At 40.6% G+C, this 21,642-nt stretch overlaps 1 protein-coding gene across 7 annotated transcripts in view; it reads right to left on the reverse strand.

The window, feature by feature from the left end:
- The window catches only part of SPATA17 (spermatogenesis associated 17), a 152,378-nt gene that overhangs the window by 89,638 nt on the left and 41,098 nt on the right, over positions 1 to 21,642 (reverse strand). For all 7 annotated transcript variants that reach the window (XR_005455050.1, XR_005455049.1, XR_005455052.1 and 4 more), the window contains one exon: positions 14,093 to 14,216. Coding sequence is in view for 3 of the 7 variants with exons in the window: in XM_038761178.1 (XP_038617106.1) it covers positions 14,093 to 14,216 (124 nt within the window). In the remaining 4 variants the exon portion in view is untranslated. The remainder of the gene's footprint in view (positions 1 to 14,092; positions 14,217 to 21,642) is intronic.

Raw genomic sequence — 21,642 nt, forward strand, 5'->3', positions numbered from 1 at the left:
GATAGATCCGAGGGAAATTAGGTGGCTTACCTGTCTTGATTTGACCTTTCTCACTGGAAATTCTACTCTAGAGTAGCAACCAAAACTATTTATCTTGCTGTCAAAAGACCTCATCATAAACGTTTCTTTTCAACTGAGCCCTTAAGGCTTTCCGGTGCCCCCATTCGCCATCTTGTATTTGTGCAAGGTGATCTTCGACAACAGAAGTACCGTTCTGCCATAGTCTTAACCGAATGTCTTTCAGTTTCTTTCTGACGACTTCTAAAGCTTATCAAAGACATTTTAAATTTTTATTCTGTCTGCCAAGTGTTGGCGACTCATTTGATGCTATTGATGCCTGTCTACTTGTGTTGTTTTGTTGCCTGTCTCCCCCTTCTAGATGTGAGCCCGTTGTTGGGTGGGATTGTCTCTATCTGTGGCCGAATTGTACTTTCCACGCGCTTAGTACAGTGCTCTGCACATTGTAAGCGCTCAGCAGATACGGTTGATTGAATGACTGAATAAGAACATAATTGCTAACAGTGAATCCAGGCCAATCAGTCAATCAATCGTATTTATTGAGCGCTTACTGTGTGCAGAGCACTGTACTAAGCACTTGGGAAGTACAAGTTGGCAACATATAGAGACAGTCCCTACTCAACAGTGGGCTCACAGTCTAAAAGAGTCTGACTCCAGGAGATCTATTCATTCATTTATTCATTAGTATTTATTAGTGCTTACCGTGTGCTATTGCTTTTCCTTCTGAAAATTCGTTATCTGTCGACTCCATTAAGTTTTCTAAAGACTTCTTAGGCCTGTAGATATATTCTGCTTACATGACTTTCTGAGGTAATGGATTCCATATGCTTTCTAACACCTGTAAGGAAGTATCTCTGCTAGCTAGTCTTAAACCTACCCCCTTCAGGCTCTACTCCCACTCCCCCCGCCCCTATGCTTAGATGTCAACTGCAAACTTAATGATTATCCTCCATGCTCCATCCTCCAGGTCATTAATCAAAATGCTAAACGCTGGACTCAGGAACAACCTCTTGTGGAACACGACTTGTTAGGTCCCTCCAGACTGACACTGATTCATTCATAATTACTCTCTGGATATGATCCTTCATCCGCACAGTGCAGCCCCTGCGGTGCCTAGGAGTCTGGAAATTAGTGGACCCAAAGTTGGTCCAATTTCTAGCATGCGCGTCCTTGGCTTTGAACCCATCTCCTCTTTCCTGGGTCTGTCAGAGATAGAGCCAAGAACAGTGCTTGGCTGAACAAATACCATCATCATTATTATTATTATACAGAGAGAAAAGCTTAGGATTCATAAGCTTTCTGTGGATTTTTTGGCGGCTCACGATTTCAATCTTTTGCCCCATCCTGTAACTGATATGTGTGAAACCACATCACATAAGCACATGGTATCCCGGCTCCGCCACTTGTCAGCTGTGTGACTTTGGGCAAATCACTTAACTTCTCTGTGCCTCAGTTACCCCATCTGTATAATGGGGATTAAGACTGTGAGCCCCCCATGGGACAAGCTGATCACCTTGTAACCTCCCCAGCACTTAGAACAGTGCTTTGCACATAGTAAGAACTTAATAAATGCCATCATTATTATTTGACAGAATCACAAACCCAAATTCAACCAATTACGTTTACTGTTTCCCATCTATCCACAAGAGTTTTCACTCTATCAGAGATGAAGATTTGATGAATTTCACATGTCTTGTTCATTATTGAACTATGCTGCTTGTTGCCTAATCTCCTCCAGGTATTTGCAAAATGATTTGGAGATTCATTTGTCTGGATGTTAACCTTATGGGCTGAAATATCCAGGGTCATCATTTTCCCTCTTTAAAATATAGGAACAGTGGGTACAATCTACAGGCACCGCTCCAATTTTCCATTTTCTCAAAATAGTACCTAATGGCCTTTTATATCTGGCATCCATGAGTTTCAGACTGCAACTCCTCTTAGGTTGCAAACTTCTAGAGCTTAAAAACTGTGCTCCTTTAACTCGCTAATCACCATCATCATCAATCGCATTTATTGAGCGCTTACTGTGTGCAGAGCACTGTACTAAGCGCTTGGGAAGTACAACTTGGCAACATACAGAGACAGTCCCTGCCCAACAGTGGGCTCACAGTCTAAAAGGGGGAGACAGAGAACAAAACCAAACATACTAACAAAATAAATAGAATAGATATGTACAAATAAAATAAATAAATAGAGTAATAAATATGTACAAATCTAGCTCATCTAGCTAATCTAGCTCATCAGTACATGCAAAGAGGCACTTAATTAATGCTTTTGACAATAATGATGACACCCTGGGGCACCCCCAGTATATGACAGAAGGTGAGTGTTATCTTCCTGTTCCCACAATGGGGTGTGCTTTCCCAGGTCCTGGGGAAAAGGTAGGATCATATTATCCAAAAGTGGAAAAAAAAAAAGGATAATGCATTAATACATATTCACTGAACTAAGTGTTCTCCCTTCTCAAAGTTGGAACTGTCTATAAGCTTTATGGTTTGTACTTCCCAAGCGCTTAGTACAGTGCTCTGCACACAGTAAGCGCTCAATAAATACGATTGATGATTATGATGGAAATGGTCCCAAGTAAGTAAAACAAAGTAGCCTAGTCATGAAGCAGCGTGGCTCAGTGGAAAGAGCACGGACTGGGAAGCCAGAGGTAATGGGTTCTAATCCCAGTTCCGCCACTTGTCAGCTGTGTGACCTTGGGCAAGTCACTTATTTTCACCCCAGCGCTTAGAACGGTGCTTGGCACATAGTAAGCGCTTAACAAATACCAACATTATTATTAGTAGTAGTAGTCAAGCAAGAGTGAGGCATCAGAAACATTTAATCAAAGCCAACAGATGACTCCTGATCGTTAATGAAAATAATCTATAAAATGTCAGCCATTTTCAAAATTATACTGAAAAGTAATATTTTTTAAAAGATTACCAGGAAGGGATTTTTTTTTAAATAGAGTTGTTTTTCTTAATCACCTCAGAACATTCTTCCTTCACCTCCGCCCCACATGCTTGAAACAGAAGTACAATGCATGTCAGGATGGCTAAATCCACATAGTGAAAGGAAAGTTCAGTGATGAGAACAATGGCAAACTGTACTGCCAACTAAATCAAGGTACATATGCACTGGAAGTATTAATGATGCCGCATTTATTCAAAGGAATGAAGAATTCACAAATGAATGATGAATAATGTATTTCCCCACAAGAGGGATTAATTACCTATTCCCCAGATAAAATACATTCCATTTGAACAGAAAAACAGAAATCTTAAATAGTAGTTATTTTGCCCATTGTGCGATCTCTGGGTTTAGTTCCATTTTTTTTTTTTCATTTATAAGATGATTGGCTTCATATCAGTAGGATATTCTCCCAAACAAAAACAACCTTGGATTTAAGATGACCCCTCAGGCCCCCGCATTCACTTTTTCTGGGTTCTATACGATGTTCACATCCAGCTCCATCACCCTCCTGAGCTTTTGCGATCAAGACGGGTTAATTCAAGCAAGGATATATGGTTTTGGGTGGGCACTACTGGGAGGGGAAAAGCTATTTTCTAATGTTAAGCTAAAATGTGTTAACAGATCATTCAATTTGAATTAGGCTAAACTGTATTAAAAAGGAAATCCTGACAACGTGATTTAAGCCTTTTTTTCCTCCTTACTTGGTCGATTTTAAAACGTTCTTCTTGTTTTATAACTGAGCCCGAACTGGGCAGCTTTTGAATTACAGTTGTAAATCCCAAATATATATCTGAGGTGGAGTACTTCAGAGAAATGCTTTTTAAGAATCCAAGTGCTTTAACTATTTGGAATCAGAGCCAAATCAGCAAAAGCTATGTTATAATGGTGGTATCTGATAAATGTTTTCTATGTGGAGTAGATACTCAGTTAGTTAGTTAATCAGTTCAGACACAAGTCCCTGTCCCACATGGGACTCTCAATCTAAGTAGGGGGGAGATTGGGTAATGAGTCCCCATTTTACAGTTGAAGAAACTGAGGCAAGTGACTTGTCCAAGGTCCCACAGCAGGCAAGTAGCAAAGCTAGGACCAGAATCCAGGTCCTTTGACTCCCAAGCCCTTTCCATTACACCACGCCGCCTTCATCCAACATGAAGTTACCAGTTTGGTAAGCTAAGTGTTTCTCTGACTGTGAGCCCACTGTTGGGTAGGGACTGTCTCTATATGTTGCCAACTTGTACTTCCCAAGTGCTTAGTACACTGCTCTGCACACAGTAAGCGCTCAATAAATACGATTGATTGATTGATTGACCCATGGACCCCCAACTTGTTACAGAGCCTTTGCATTCCCCACCCATATTAGGGTGAAATCTAGTGCAGTGTTTGAGTCCCAGGACTCGGGGGCAGAAGGCGTGGTGGAGGGAACACCTAGCCAAAAATGTTTAAATGATCATAAAAGCATCTGGAAAGGCCAACTGAAAGCTGGACTTTCTGGTATAAAAAGGACTACTGACAACCCTAGATATGTTTATGCCAGCAGTTAGGATTTATAGCATCTCAAAAGAAAGGTAAAGTTAACTGTATGATTAGAGAGTATAACAGGGATGATCAAGCTCATTTAATAATAATAATAATAATAATGGCATTTATTAAGCGCTTACTATGTGCAAAGCACTGTTCTAAGCACTGAGAGAAGTGAAGTGACTTGCTCAAAGTCACATAGCTGACAATTGGCGGAGCCGGGATCTGAACCCATGACCTCTGACTCCAAAGCCCGGGCTCTTTCCACTGAGCCACGCATTTAGTACACACAACTGTGGGGGGCTGCAGGAGAAACTAATTAGGCTGATCATACTATTTTAGTTAGAAGCCAGTAATATGCAGCACCATTCCAAGTTAGTGGCAACAGCGAGTGGGAGGTGGGTAAGAGAGAGGTAAATGTGAAATTACAGCCCCCAGAATCTGGGAACAAGAGCATCTGGGAGCTGTGGCACAAAAGTCTAAGAGATTTCATTAGGACAGTCTTAATTCCACAACAACTGTACGGTTTTCTAAAGTTGCCTGAAGCAGCCTTAAAAAAAAAAAAATCTGAGATTGACCCGATAATGAGGATGTGCTGCCAGCGGACTTGACATCATGAATCTGGAGTCCAAAAAAAACACAGAAAAGCAAGCACTTCAACACCCAACAAAATGATATGCAAAATAGGAACCATACATTCTTTCTCAAGTCACCACAGCTTTCTTGTGCAGTCTTTTTTTAGTTAATTTCAATTTCAATTTTGATAATAATAGCTTTGGAAAACAGTCTTAGCTGACCAGTGGTCGAAAGGGAAGAACAGGGAGTAATTTGGAACAAACCAAGATTTTTTCTTACCATTTTGTTCTGTCTCTTGGAAGCAGTATGAATACTGATATTGAATAATAATTCTATCTCCTTCATGTATTAGACAGGATAATAAAAACTATAATGTTAAAGAGGGAGGAAATAAAATGTAAAAGGTAATAGCTAATTCATTCTCCATGCTAGTTCAGTCCTTGGCCTTTCCTGAACGGGGACTGCCAATAGTAACAAATTATGTGATGATTTCGTGATGTGAACCATTCCCTTGAGACTAAGCCCAAATGATCTAGCTTTCAGTCATGCCCCTTAAATTCTGGAGCTGCAAGTCAAAGGTCACAGCTCTACCCACCAAGTTCTCAACCTTGGAGCAGTAATTCTGTTCACTGTCCAAAGACAGAGTAAGTGCCAAACAATTACATTTTAGTTCTCAGCATTGGGAAGACTAAGGATTTTGAGGGACAAATGACAAAAGAAGTACTATTCTCTCCCAGGTGGAGGGGAGCAACGAAATGAAGTAAAGGTGTGGAGATACGTCTACAGCTTTACTCCACTTTAGTGGAGATGAGGGAATATATCTGAGTATAATTAATCCACAGCATCTCTGTGCTGGAGCACAACCAGAATTGGGGGGAGAACTTGGAAAAGTGCTTGAGAAGCACAGTTTCTGGGAGGGTGTGTTGTTGTAGTAGTAGTAGTAATAATAGTATTTGTTAAGTGCTTACTATGTGCAGAGAGCATTGTACTAGGCACAGAGAAAGAATATCTTGTTTTATGATGTCGAGTCGTCTCCTACCCATATCGACACCACGGACACATCTCTCGCAGAATGCCCCATCTCCACCTGCAATCCTTCTGGTAGTGTATTCAGAGTTTTCTTGGTAAAAATACAGAAGTGGTTTACCACCGCCTCCTTCCCGGCAGTAAATTTGAGTCTCCGCCCTTGATTCTCTCGCACAGGTGAGTTTTGACTTGTAGCAGATTGCCTTCCACTCTCTAGCCACTGCCCAAGCTAGGAATGGGATGGGTATGCCTCTGCTTGACTCGCCCTTCCACAGTCGAGATCGGTAGAGAACTGGAAACTCTCCAGGTGCGACCCTGAGAGGGGTGGGAAAGAATATAAGGGTGGGAAATAGACACAGCCCCTGGCCTTCAAGGGGCTCACAACCTAAGACTATAAATCAGGGGAGGGGACTGAAGACAGGCACATAAGGAGTGATCAAACAATAAAGCACTCGAACAACATAAAGGCCAAGGACAAAGTTTGAAAACAAAGCCAAAAATCAACAGGGTCCGTGGCTAGTGGAGAATTATTTCAGGCTCCTTGTGGCTCGGAGTCCAAGACTGTAGCAGCCTTCCTGAGGTTCCTTGTTACTGCGTCTTCTTGCCAGCCCCAGTAGGTTCCCATTACCTGTGCCTAGGGATGCACGCCCTGGATGACAACGATTTTATATCACCATCCAGTAGTGGGATTGACCCACTGCTGCCAAAAACCATGTTGGTCTTCCTGATTTTCTACTGGAGAAGCAGCGTGGCTTAGTGGAAAGAGCACGGGCCCGGAAGTCCGACGTCATGGGTGCTAATCCCGGCTCTGCCACTTGTCAGCTGTGTGACTTTAGGCCAGTCACTTAACTTCTCTGTGCCTCCGTTACCTCATCTGTAAAATGGGGATTAAGACTGTGAGCCCCACAGGGGACAACCTGATGACCTTGCATCTACCCCAGTGCTTAGAACAGTGCTTGGCATATAGTAAGAGCTTAACAAATACCATCATTATTATTATTACTTTACCTTGGGTTGTTAGATACCGTTAAGGCGTAAGTAGCAGAATTTAGAGTTGGCCTTCAGACCTAAACCTAGTACAGCAGACAAATCTCTCTATATAGAGACTGGAGCTCTTACTCATTTATATATCAATTTTTCTTTTCTCTGCTATCTGTCCTTCTCTAAGTTCCCTGAGGGCAGGGATCAAGTCTTCTTACTCCCTAGTGCTCAGGTAGTGTTGTGCACACAGGAAGAGCTTGGGAAATACTACTGATTGAGTGATTGATATATTGGCAGCCTAACAGATACAAAAGTGCAGGGTGCAAGACCAATATCTTGATTTTTTGCAATGATGATAATTACGGTATTTTGTGAAGCATTTACTATGTGACAAGCACTGGTCTAAGCACTGGGTAGAAAACAAATAATCATGTTGGGGGCAGTCCCTGTCCCAGATGGGGCTTACAGTCTAAGTACGAGGGAGAACAGGTACTGCATCCCCATTTTACAGTTCAGAAAACTGAGGCACAGAGAAGTTAAGTGACTTGCCTAAAGTCACACGGTAGACAAGTGACAGAACCGGGATTAGAACCCAGGACCTCTGACTCCCATGCTCTTTCCTCTAGGCCAAGCTGTAGATCTTACAAAAGCATCTGAAAACATCAACAAAGCCGGACTCTCAATCTAAGAGGTAAGGAGTGAAGGTATCGTAACTCCGTTTTACGTTGAATAAACTGAGGTTCAGAGAAGTTAAGAGGCTTGCTCAAGGTAACACAGCCAGCGGTGGCAGAGCTGCAACTAGACGCCCTGTCCCACGTTCTTTCCACTAGTCTGCCAAAACAGAAGTTTTTCTTGATCAATTCAGTTGGGAATAATACCTGTTGCTGATTGAAGCAAACATAAACCAAAGGTGCTTTCTGATTATTTAAATTGATAAAGCCTGATTATTTAAATCGGAAAAGCCCTAAGAAGTCTATTAACTCACCCATTTTAGTATTGGCTACTTATATTGTACGTTACTATTAATTTTTACCAAGTGCTTAAAAATAAATGCTTTTAAAAGAATTCATTGGAAACATTTAATCAGAAGAAATTTACCACCCACTTCTCTTCCAGGTCTTTGTTTCGGTTTTAAATTTTAAATGACATCAAATGTGATTTGGATTTCTCTCATAATGAGAGACTAGAACACACCCACACACCCAAAAAGTGCAATATCAATGTTTTAAGAACATCGAGTTGCAAAAAGGAAACTCAAAGACTAAAAGGCCAAGTATTCCTTAATAACATTCCCCTTATTCTACGGAATTCTACACAGTTTTCCACACTTACGAAAACATTACACAGAAGAATGGGCTTTGTAAGGTCAAAAGTAAAAGCTTTTAGAATCTTAATTTTCCTGAGGGAATTAAGCTGGGTTCTCTTGCTACTTTGGCCCTATTTCTTTATTTGTATTTATTTTATTCTTTCTTTGTATTTCTTTGACAAATCCACACAACGGGACTCGTTTCACAAAGCTACCGGTAGATGGGGCAGACCACATAATTTATTACCCAAGTACAAGGGCATGCAAATTAATATGTTTCATCAGAACAATAGCAATGCTGCAAGAGAATTTTCTTCAGACAAAGGATGTCCTATGAATGTTATGTCTAGCTTGACTAGTTATTCAGGCAACATAAATAACTTTATTAAATGCTCAATTGTTGCAAATGCAGAGTTACATATAGTTTGTTCTGCACCTAAATTTAAATCAACTAAATAATCACTTTATTTTTAATACACTCTTCTACAGGGACAAAAAACTCAATGCTCTCATTGAATAGAGGAATTAAAATCAGTCATGTTTTAACAGGTGATGGGGTGCATAACAAATAGTATTTTCTGGGTAATATGACTGACTAATCCTATTAAGTCTGTAGCAACAAATTAACCTTATTACTACTACTAAATGCTGATTGATTATTTATGCAAATATAGTAACATGTTCAACTTTCTGACTGAAATAAACATATACAAAAAGTGCCTTAATATGACTTGAACTTTTTAATTAATGAAACCCTAAGGGGTCCATTAATTCACTCACTTCAATATTGGTTATTTGGGTGTGTTTTAATATTAACATCTTTGCATGGGTAAAGGATAGATAATTAATATGATTACTAATAAATATAAGCTTTTGGAAACACTGTATGGTGAATAATGAATTAGTATTTGACAAAGGGTATGAGATTTTAAAAATGATGGTCGTACGCCAAACAGTTGTTTTTTTTAAAATAACTCTCCAAAATTATCTTTCCCCCAGCCTGTCAGATTTGGGTTTTCTCCCATTCTGGCCCTGAATCTGCTGGCGCAACTTGAATAAAGCATGGAGGGGCACCATCTTTTACTTTATTTATTGTTAGTGGTATTTTTTAAGAGCTTACTATGAGTCAAACATTGTTCTAAGCCCTGGGGTAGGTACAACTTATTTAGGTCGGACACAGTCCCATCCCTCAGGAAGCTCAAAGTCTAAGTAGGAGGGAAAACAGGTATTAAATCCCCATTTTACAGTTGAGGAGATTGAGGGATAGATTAGTTAAGTGACTTGTCCAAGGCCACATGGCAAGCGATTGGCAGAGCCGGGATTAAAGCCTAGGGTCTTAAGAAGCACTTGAGAGTGAATTTTGATATGCCTGGACATTAGGTTTGGACCTTAGGGAGCTCAGGAGAGGAAAAAGCCATGAGGAAGGGAAGAGCAAAGAGAGGCAAGAGAGGCAGGGAGGAAGAAGAGAAGATGGAACAGGAAAAGTGCCTTTTCCTCCTCTGTCCTCACATCTCCGGTTCTCAGCGGGCGCTGGGATGGAGGGCACGAGCAGCTGTCTTCATCTCCAGTCTTGGAGTCAACAACTCACTTTCCTTCACCCCTGCTTGACCAGAGAGGGAAATATATTCCTTGGAACCCATGTAATAATGTGGGTATTCTGTATAACTGCTAACAAACCATCAAATTCATGCGGCCAAATTATCTAAAAGATATCAATTCCTCTCTGACAGTCGTGTGAATTTCTGCTTTTTGCTTATGCCGTGGGACCGGGCAGTGGGATTAGTGCGGAGGGCTTTTGAGAGTGGCAGAGTCAGTCTGTGCAAGTGAATAAGAATACATAATCCCACTCCCACCCAAATTCTGCCCCCGAACCCCTCAAAAGCCCAGGCTGCCCTTTGGCCAACTTGTACTTCCCAAGCGCTTAGTACAGTGCTCTGCACACAGTAAGCGCTCAATAAATACGATTGATGATGATGATGATGGATTTCCTTTCTTCTCTTCCAAACACCTGTCTCCAAGCTCCAAACTGGCAGGACTAGCTTTATGAACGGCAACAGAAAAGAGGGTGGGTTCTTCATGTCCCTCTTCTACTTTCGCCTGCCAGCGCTTCAGGATTTGCTGTGCGCATAGGTAATTACTGAAAGTTCACTGAAAGCAACTTTTGGTACTCTTAAAATTGGTTTTTTTGGTTGGACACAAGTTACACCCATTGGAAATGGTCATTTTATATGGAAATTTGAGCCTACTGTAGAGACTGTTTTAAAATTCTGTATGTTGAGGAAATCAAAAGGGCAGTTCTTATCCTGAGCCATTTAGCAGCTGAATTCACCTTATAATTTCACCATTAATATATGTTTCTTTCCCAACCAGAAAGGTGACCCAGATTGACCTGTTAAATGGGGAGCTAAGAAGCTAAAATTCTCATTCCCTAGATCTGGGTTGGCTTTCGAGTGTATATTTATCTTTTGTACGAATGCAGTTTTATCCCTAAACTTTGTATATTGCCTTTGAAATTCAGCCTCGTTCCATGTTTTAAAATGACATTTTAATGCTAACCAGGTCTCAGGAATTGCCAGAGTGGTGAGATATAAATAATAGTTAATTTGAACTTCCTGGCATCATTCTGTCCGTGCAACTAATTACCTGGCCTAAAGCAAAACGACTAAACTAGGATGAGATCACCATTCCAGTTTATCCTTTCAAAAAAGATGATTTCCATGGGGGGAAAAATAGGTTACTACGGCTGTTTTTTTATCTCTGGTTCCTTGTGTTCAAATATTCAGGTCTACGTGATGGAGTAGTCTACCCTGCTTGCTTCCCAGGAGAGGGCCCTGATATTTCTGCTACATCCCTCTCCAAGGGGAAGCAATTTTAGAACTTCATTTTCCCTGTTTGATCTGCAGGTTTGTGAGCTAGGAGAAGAGGACAAAAGAGAGATAGGAAGTTTGCCCCTTTGGGGATGATTAACAGGCAGACAGGCAGAGATAGAAGTCAGAACCTGAGCACCTCAGGCAAATAGCAGCAACTATAAAAATCAAGGAACCCTCTTTATTTTGGATAAGGACAATTATACCTGCACAACGTTCAAGGTAACAAATTCCACACAGTTATTGCTTCCTCCCTTCCTTCATTCAATCGTATTTGTTGAGCACTTACTGTGTGTGGAGCACTGTACTAAACGCTTGGAAAGTACAATATAGCAATAAAGGGAGACAATCCCTGACCACAACGGGGTTACAATCTAGGGGGAATGTGAAGAAGTGCTTCTCTATTTTGTTTTGAATCAACAGTCCTCTAACTTCAATGGGTGTTCTCAAATCCGGATACTGTGCGACTGGGGGAACAATTCGGTGTTCTCTTTGGCCACGGTTTTCGCAATTTTATAAACTCCCACCATGTCCCCTCAGTGTCTGTGTTTTTCCAATCTATAAGGAAGGTTCTCTGTTACCCTGAATGTCTTGTGTTCTGCATACGATGTGAAAACCAGAACTCACAGGTGTGGGCATACCATGATTTTAGAGTGACAAAAACTAGACCTTTAATTTTGTTTTCTACCAGCTCTTGATTGGCCATTTTGGCTCCTGCTACGTACTGGATTGATGATTTAAAAGCTCCATCGACAATGATTCCTAGATCTCTTTTCCTGAATTGTGACCACCAGCTCCAGGCCCATCATCTCACAGGTGCAATTTGTCTTCTTTTCCTTAAGTTCACTGCCATTCACTGATAATTCACATGCGAATGCTCATTTACCATTTTTCAGACCACCAGATTACCTTTATGTTTTCTGCAGTGTATCCTCAACTTCCCTTTGATAGAACCCTCTTTATACATAGGATTTACACTGACAATCCAGCACAGAGGCTGTTTTTCATAATAGGTTACAGACTCTCACCAGGAGTTCTGCAACTTTCTCTCCATGGTCCGTAGGAACTTTGGCCATCCGGTCCCAGTAATCTTGTCTAAAACATTTTGTTTAGTTGCAACAGTTTGAACAGGTTCCACTATTCTGCTTGCTACCAAACATACACACGTGTCCAGGAACCCAGAGAAACATACTTACACAGAGACCCCAACTGAATCACACGGGTAAACAGACATTGAAACACAAGAACACAGACACAAAGGCACACATAAGCACAAAGCCAACGGACAGCCAGAGAGAGCAACAGTAGAAAATTAGTTCAAAGAAGCAAAGGCTTGGAGAAGAACTGACAGCACGGGAAAACAGATGAGTAAACAGAATGAGAAGTATGCATCTTTTTAATACAGGTGAAGACCGGGCATCTCTATAAAGCAAGGATAAAGAAGATTTTCTGCCTTGCCGGATATACAATTATGCTTATCTGCTCTATAATTCATTCCATTCCAATATCAGTACTTTTCCGATCAGTAAATGTCTAGGAATAAAACAGAGCAATGCCACAGTAACAGAATAGGTCTCCTCCCTTAAACACTTGCGCGCTCACACCATCACGGCACTTTTGCACATATCTACTTACACACCCAGCTATTTAAGCACTAGCTCACACACATATCCATTTCTTCTTCTCCAATCTGTAAATTATTCCAGTGTCTGACTCCCTCTCTAAGTTTGCAAACTCTTTGAGGCAGGAATTGGGTCTGCTCTCTCTATTTTACTCTCCCAACCACTTATTATATTGTTCTCCACACGTAGGAACTCAAAAAACACTGATTAATGCATCACAGTAATGTCTGGTTCTAACAATACTAACCGTCTGTTTTCACCGAAATTCGGATTACTGATGCCTCTAAAGAAAAGTTATTTTGACAAGACATCCTAATTTCGATCAGACAATTGATATAACTATGTTTACAACTTTGATTTTCCAACCCTAAATCACTTAACAGATAGTATCATGTGAATTATTTATGCCATTCTTTTAAAGTAGAGATGGAGATATGAAGTGGCTTCCAAGTCCACTCTCTCAGAACAGGAATCTGAAGCCAGAAATGCCTAGCCAGAATTCATATCACTAAAACACCAGTCTTGAAAATTAATCTGCTTTTGCTAATTATTTTCCTCAAAAAGACGGCTCTTATGAAGACCATGTGAAAAAGCACAGCCTCTAATGCACTTTTTCTATCCGACCAAACTGAAAATTTGAGGCACTGAGATTTCACTACACACAAAGAAGGCAATCTGAGAGTATTCAACACTAGAGAACCATATGCCTACATGAAAATGAAAGGTAAATTATCCTGAGGCAAGCAAATTTAGGAAAGATTCTACCTGAAAAACCTCCATTTACTCTCTCTTTGGAAGCACAAAGAGAATGGTTTCAGTCGGCGCATTAGCTCAATTAAAACCCCCAAAATGAAAGCCCTTTTTGGCTTAATAACTTGTTAGTTCTTGACAAGTGCAACAACACAACAATGAGCCAGTCAAAATGGGTTTTTAAAGCGAGGTTATGCCCTTCGTGCTGTCTTATCACAATGGCAGATCAAACTGCTGACTTGGACTCTTTCTGCCAGCAGTGCTGAGGCTGCCTCTATGAAGCTGCTGTCAGACAGTAGTCATGGTGCCTGCTCTCGCCCACAGAAAAACACTAAATTGAACTCGAAGTAGTGTCTTTGTGATATCTTTTCAACAAGTCATGTCCCATTCAGCCCGCCAGTTTATCTCTGTCAAGCTGGGGACCCAAGTGACTTTCATGAGCTGTCAGGAACAGGTACACCAACCTGCTCCGTGCTGAGGAGGTAATGCATCTTTCGGGCCTGGTAATCCTTTTTCTGCTCTTCCCTTTCGTGGTCTATCTTCCTCTTCTCTTCCTCCATCGACGCTGCCATTATCGCCATTCTTTCCCTGCGAGAGAACAGCTTTTTGAAATTTTACAGCATTAAGGCAAAAAGCTGCTGATCGAGTGAGCTTTCTTGCCCTGCTGCCGATAACTCTTAATGTTTTATAAAAATACAGAAACATTGCATTGCACACGATGCAACTTATGACACAAGAACATATTTAAATATGTCACAATGAGTGGGTTTCCAGTGGCCCCTTGAGTTATTTATCTCCCAAAACATATAAAACAAGGAAAACAGGAGCTATACACTTAGCCAGGAAGATCAGAACAAAAAGTATAGACCTTGGTTTGTTTCACATCTATTTTAAAATCAATGTTGTTAGGGGGTCATTTTTGATGGCATTATTTTTACATTAAAAATATTTTGAGATGTCAATTTCATGTGCTAAGCCATGCTATTCCAAACTTATAGGTCTATGCATTTTATATACCTATCTCATTCATTATTATTTTGCTTTAATTCATAGTTCAAAAATAATGTCAAAAGCAGCCACTGAAAATTAGTCTACACATCGAGTACTGAAATATAAACTGGTCCTTTTTCAAAATATGTGAAATCAAGGTATTCATACGGAAAATGATAAGGTTTGTAATGATTAGTTAATATGAATACATCTATGAGTTTGAATGGGAAATTTAAAATCTAGAGAAAACAGGATATGCATTTCAGAACCATGCTGATAACCTGCATAGCAAAGAAATGTTGAAAGAGGACAGACTCTGAATACAGGAAACTGAAGTATTTGAAATCAGTTAAAATATTACCTTCCAGAGCCAAACTTGATTATTCTTGTTAAAGTAAACATTATAATTTTTATGCTTCCTTGTTTCTCTTAAAAAATACACCTGATATGCTTCATTCAGATAAGGGCAAATTTCCATATTTCTTAGAAAGTATCAGGGGAAACAAGAATGAGTGGAGAAACTTTGAAGAGATGGAATATCTACTTCAGTGTCTAGAAGTATTTTTGTTACAGTTTACCAGCAAAGGCTTCTAATTCAATATTTCATACAAGGTTACTTATGAAACATACGGATGTTTAAAAATCACCATGCTTTTGCAGCAGTGTGATTTTTTTTCAACATAAGATTAAATTGCAAAATAAATGAATTACTTAGAGTGGCATGGCCCCCATTTTGCCACCCTTCTCTTGAAAATCGCTTATTAATATGAAAGAGAAGTCGGAAAACAGCAGCTTTGACTTAATGCTTAGCGTTTGTGGGGCCCGAGAGCCCGCCGAGCTGGACTGGCTGCACATTTTAAATTGTGTTGGCAAGCTGGTACGATGACCTTTCTGCCCTGCATCTCAAGGCTATTATTAATCGCTAAGTAACCTGGTAAAGCCAAACAAATTTGTTTCCATTGAAAGGATCTCTATCTGTGTCCGAGAATTTGTGCTGTACCAAACAAACCTCATTAACTGTGTCCACTTTTGACAAAGAACTAGGAGTTGGAGAGATCAGTGACCTTTCTTTGTCCTTAAGGTACAGATTTCAGCGTGGTAACATGCGAGTAAGTAAGCATTTATACGAGGAAAAATTACTGTCTTGAGCACCACATAAATAACGAGGAATTACACGATCCATTTTAATCTTTGTAGCTTAAATTTGTAAATGAATATTTAATGCCTATTTCTTTTCAGGGCATCCTCTTAGCAGTCCTGAAATTACTAAGAATGACAAATATAATAATATTATTATTAATGATAATAGCAATGATAATTCTATTGTTACGGTGCTATGTGTCATGCACTGTACTAAGTGATGGGTTAGATATGTTTCTACCAACTCTGTCAATCTGTACGCTCCCAAGCATTTAGTTCAGTGCTCTGCACACAGTAAGCATTCAATAAATACCGCTGATTGCAAAATACTGAACTATGCACTTTGGGGAGTACAGTACAATAGAGTTCGTGGACAAGACCCCTGCCATTGAGTACCTTACAATTTCTTTAGTCTACATCTACCCAACTGTGAATAAACTGTATACGATTCCAAAGACATATTGTGATCTAAATTCCCAAAGAAACACCCCATAAGGAGTGGGGTAAGAATAGATGGCCTTAAATATTGCCTACCTTACCAAACACAAGCCTATCTCAGCAGATGGCTATCTTGCCAACAGCTAAAATCGTACTATATTAATGTTATCTTTGTAACAAAGGACAGTGGTGTATACATACACACACACACACACATATATAGTCCATGCCACTCTCCCTCACAGAGGCTTAAGAATGAGAGGATAAATGTGCAGGTTGAAATATTCAATTTGAACCCAAAGTGTTTGTCATAGAGAGACAGGAGTGGGCAAGGCAGCAGAGGAAGATATTATTTGGAAGGAAGGTATAATGGGGCCATGGGGACAAAACTGCTACTTCTTTCGCTAATTCATACAAACCTCAGAAAGTCAGACTCCTCGCTTCCCCTGCTGCTGGGGCTGTAAAATCCCTGGGCAGCAATTTGTCACTGGATTCTTTCACATCGAATAGCACAACTACCTCTATTTTCCCCTTCACCAAGGTTCCTCTTTTTCTGCCCTACACCGGTTAGCACTCCTAATTAGTTCAAAGAAAATTGAGTATTTAGTAAAAGAGCACTAAAAGTAGTGTTTCCCTTAGGAAATAATGTAGAATATATAAATGAGTTCTCAAGGTCCACAGTACTGAGAGAAAAATATATTAAAAACTGTGGCAAAGAGCAGAATGACTATAGTTATGTGATCAAATAGCGACGTAAATATGTACTAATAATGAACCACTCTGAAATGGAAATGTAGGTGTGTAGCTACGAAAAAGAAGCACCTAATTTTCAAAAGTTGCATCTTTCACCTCCTATTCAGCAAAACGGCACATTGTGCTAGCATATTAGTCGATCATATTTATTGAGCGCTTACCGTGTGCAGAGCATATTAGAAATAGGTCATTATCTAATGCTAAATTCAGGCCTTAATCACACTATTCAAGTCAATCAAAATATTTTAAAGTTGAGGCGACAATGGGAGGTGCTTAAACCAAAGCGAACTTTGCAGGGTTTCCCTGAAGTGAGAGAAAGGCCGTAAGAGATACCAGTGTTAAAATTCAATAGCACTATAGGGAAAGGGCTCAAAGAAATACCTTGTAATGGGGGATAACTACTGAATTTCCTGCTATTTTGTGAAAGGTTCACTGTTAGCAAGGTCACAGGCTTGGCAAGAGGAACACCCACCCTCACCACCCACCCAATTAAAGTGTTTCGATTCTTCAAGGCAGGGCCTGGCTTCTTATCCAATAGGGAGGAAAACTTCAGCCACCTTGGGGGCAATAGGGAGGGGGCTGAGCTGAACTTTTCTGAGAGCAAGTCAAGGTAAACTGAGGGAATTGAAGCTGGCTATGCTCTGGGTTGCCTAACCTCTCCCTGAGTCCCAGCCAGAAGAAATCTCTACATGGCAGTGCATTTTCATCCAGGCCATACCTGAGGTAGAAAGGAAGCTAGAGCAGATTACTTTTGTTATTACCTTAATTTAGAGATTATTTTACACTAAACATTATTTTCCCCAGGGAAGACTGCAGGCAGATCACATGGCCTAACCTCATGTCTTCCGTTAATCAAATCCTCAGTTTGGCCCTGACGGTCTTAAACTTCAGTGGTGCTAAATATTACCTAGCAAGCCTAAAACTTAGTATTCTCCGCTGTGCTTTTTCCTATTTTGTTGCTAATTAAATCCCAATTTTGATCTTTTTCTAAATTGGGAGTTTGGTTCAGTCGTGACCAGTGGAGCCTACGCAGACTTCTCAGTTAAATCCTAGGGGAGCTAGATAATTTCATATCTTCCTTTAGTAATACTAAATATAGGGTGGCTGATTCTGGCCCTTGTTTATGGTTATTCAGCAACGTTGGTCCAATTTAGATCCAATTAAAAAAAACTCAATGGAGTCTAAAACCCAGATAAAATCATTTTCTAAAAGTATCCAGCTTTTAATAAGGGAAAAGTACCCAGCCCATCAGAATTTTTGAGCATTTCTATTCTAATATTCATAAATATTAATAACTTGGATTCACCATTCCATTAATTGGTCCAAAATCGGCTATCTCTACAGACAGGCATAAAATATTTTAGCTTTGGAACATAAAATGCCTGAAACGTTCACCTTGATATCTTTTCTATTCATGGGCTAAAATTACTGTCCTATTCAAAAACAGAAGATATAATTTCTAATTTTCCCTCCTTTGGAACAAAGAGTATGGGCCTGAGTGTCAAAAGGACCTGGGTTCTAATCCCAGCTCTGCCATTCGTCTGCTATGTGACCTTGGGCAAGTCACTTAACTTCTCTGTGCCTCAGTTACCCATCCGTAAAATGGGGATTAAAACTGTGAGCCCCAGGTGGGACAGGGATTGTGTTCAACCTGATTACCTTGGGTCTACCTCGGTGCTTAGTACAGCGCTTGGCACACGCTGAGCGCTTAACTAATGCCATAAAAAATTGAAAAATAAATAAAACCTCCGACTTTGTAGCCAGATGCAGTAAGGCAATTATTAGTCTTGTCTTTTACCCATTTTCGGCTATTGACCAAACGCCTCTCATCGTTTATCAATTTTTACATCCTGTGATGTACAGAAAATGAAGGAGCTTCATTTACAGTTTAAAGAGGGCATTTAGGATTAAGTGATTTGTCCGACGGCAGACTGATAGTATTAGGACTTCAAATTAGGTGCTGTAGCCACTGCTGTATACAATTCTCATGTGCACAGTGGATTCTGTGCAATGCAGTCCACAAAAATACAAGCTATGTATGTGTCCACTGGTCTATGCACCTGCCAGAAGAACGGCATTATGTTCATTAGTACAGTGCTCTGCACACAGTAAGCGCTCAATAAATACGATTGATGATGATCTCAAAAAGTACACAGTTATATCCTTCCAGAGAGGCACAGAAGGGTCAGCTGACCTGTGGTAAAACTGCCACAGATGCACAACTAACTCTTCTCCATTCTGCCCCTTCTCACTTTTGACCTACAACCTTTTAGACATTCACAGCGGAGAGATATATGAAATAAGTTCCTTCACACATTCTTCAATCCATATTTCCTCTCAAATCAGATTGATTATTGAGAGATTGAATTATGCCTATATTTTAATACTTAGTGCAGTGAAATATATCTCTGTATACTATATAGTTATCGATCTATAGATGGAGAAAGAGTGTTAGGATTTCAAAGAACTTCATGAATAAGTACAGTATTGGTCTCCATATTTTTAAGAACTTGCTAGACCTTACACAGCAAGGCAAGGGGGGCATTAAGAGCAGTGTGGCTCAGTGGAAAGAGCCCAGGCTTTGGAATCAGAGGTCAGGGGTTCAAATCCCGGCTCCGCCACTTGTCAGCTGTGTGACTTTGGGCAAGTCACTTCACTTCTCTGCGCCTCAGTTACCTCATCTGTAAAATGGGGATTAAGACTGTGAGCTCCCCGTGGGACAACCTGATCACCTTGTAACCTCCCCAGCGCTTAGAACAGTGCTTTGCACATAGTAAGCGCTTAATAAATGCTATCATTATTATTATTAAGAGGAGAAACTGGAGCTTCTGATTTACTATTGGGTGGTCTAGTCATCATATATGCTCCCTGCAACCTAGAACCTCACTTTTACCCCAAGTTAAAAACAGTGTCACACCACAGGATGGTTACTAGATCAGCGTTCTACTCCCAGGAATGGCTGATTGCTATTGATGAGAATATTACTGAGAATATGTAATTATATGGTTCCCGGAGGGTACTTATAATTGAATTATAAGGTATCTTGTGAACGTTCCGGGCAGCGAGAGGACACTTCACAGATTTGTCACAGGCAAGAATGTGAACGAGACACCCTATAATTCATACGTAAGTACCCTTAAGAATTCATATGATTATATTATTACATACTTTTAGTAAAAGAAAAAGGTTTTCCATAAAGGAGAATTCGGATTTCACACCTATAGCTGTGCTGTTGGGACTTGGAACTTCATGGATGAAAACAGAATATTGTGAATATGGCCAAGTATGTATGGACCAAGTACATTTTTTAGGAGACTTTTTTCTTTTTCCAGGAGAACTATCAACTTTAGACTGAAAACAGCACGGGGCAAATTTAACAGAAGGTAGCAACTGAAACAGGAAATTTCTCAAAGAGATCGCCATGCAGACATCGGGCTATCTGGGGAACCTGCATCACCAGTCCATCCAGTGGCCCCAACTCAACGCGATCCCTGTTTTAACTGACTGCAAGAGTACATCATAGGATTTTCCAGGTTCCATCCCTTGTCCTCATCCCTTCCGGGCAGATGGATGAAGAAGTACTCTCCACAGCTCTTAGTACAGTGTTATGCACATAATAAGCACTCAATAAATACCACTGACTGATCGAAGAAAAGCGGTCTACGGGGAACAGAATTCCCACGTAACAGCTGACAATCAGGCAGATTTGGAGGACAATCAAGAGGCAAGAATGAACATGGCCAGAGTTGTACTGTTGGCTGATCTATAACTCCTCAAGAACGAGGATCTTGTCTTCTTTGATTATATCCCCCAAACTGAATTGCAGTGTTCTGCCTGCATTTCTAAGAATACTGAGGAGGAGGATGCTAGTGATGATTTGAGAATGCGACAGGAATGTCTGTGTCCCCCACTGACTGCAAGCTCCTTGAGAACAGGGATTGTGCCTACCAAATTTATTGCATTGTACATTCCCATGTGCTTAGTACAGTGCTCTGCACACAATAAATCCTACTAAATAAATACCATTGACTGACTGACTGACTGACAGCTAGTTCTGGGCAGGGAAGGTGTCTTTTTTGTGGTACTGTACTCTCCCAAGCACTTAGTACACTGCTCTGCTTCCAGTAAGTGCTCAATAAATACGACTGACTGACTGATTAATCCCATTTGTCACCATGATGCCTTCACATCGTAGCCAGCAGCCCTGGCCCTAGCCCTCCTGCTGCTGGGTCTGCTAGGGGTCTCTTCTTCCTGGGATTCTGGCTTTTAGTGGTAGCTAGCTCCCAAATGCCCTAATAGGGAGACCCAGACAGCAGATACTCCTCCCAGAGATGCAGCAATATTACGATTAAGAATGCTGGCTGGAGGAGCAGCAATTGACAACTGGTAGACTCGTTGCTTCACTTGGGGTGTGGGTATCTCTTGAATTCAAGACAAACTCTGACTTGGAATGGGGCTTGTGGAAGATCTTCCACTAGCCTGTCAGCTCCTCAAGGGTAATCTCCTTCATGCCTGGCATAGTGTTTAGCACCCAGAGGGTGCTCAATAAATAGTGATTAAGATAATGATGTGTGCCTCTTGTCCCTGTTTGTGTCTGTCTCTACTTCTGTCCACCAGACCGCATTTCTCTCTCTCTCTCCCTCCCATTATTTTTGCATGTCTGCCTCTATCTCTCCCTTTATCTGCATCATTT

Source organism: Tachyglossus aculeatus, chromosome 19, assembly GCF_015852505.1.
Source record: "Tachyglossus aculeatus isolate mTacAcu1 chromosome 19, mTacAcu1.pri, whole genome shotgun sequence".
Taxonomy (NCBI): Eukaryota; Metazoa; Chordata; class Mammalia; order Monotremata; family Tachyglossidae; genus Tachyglossus; species Tachyglossus aculeatus.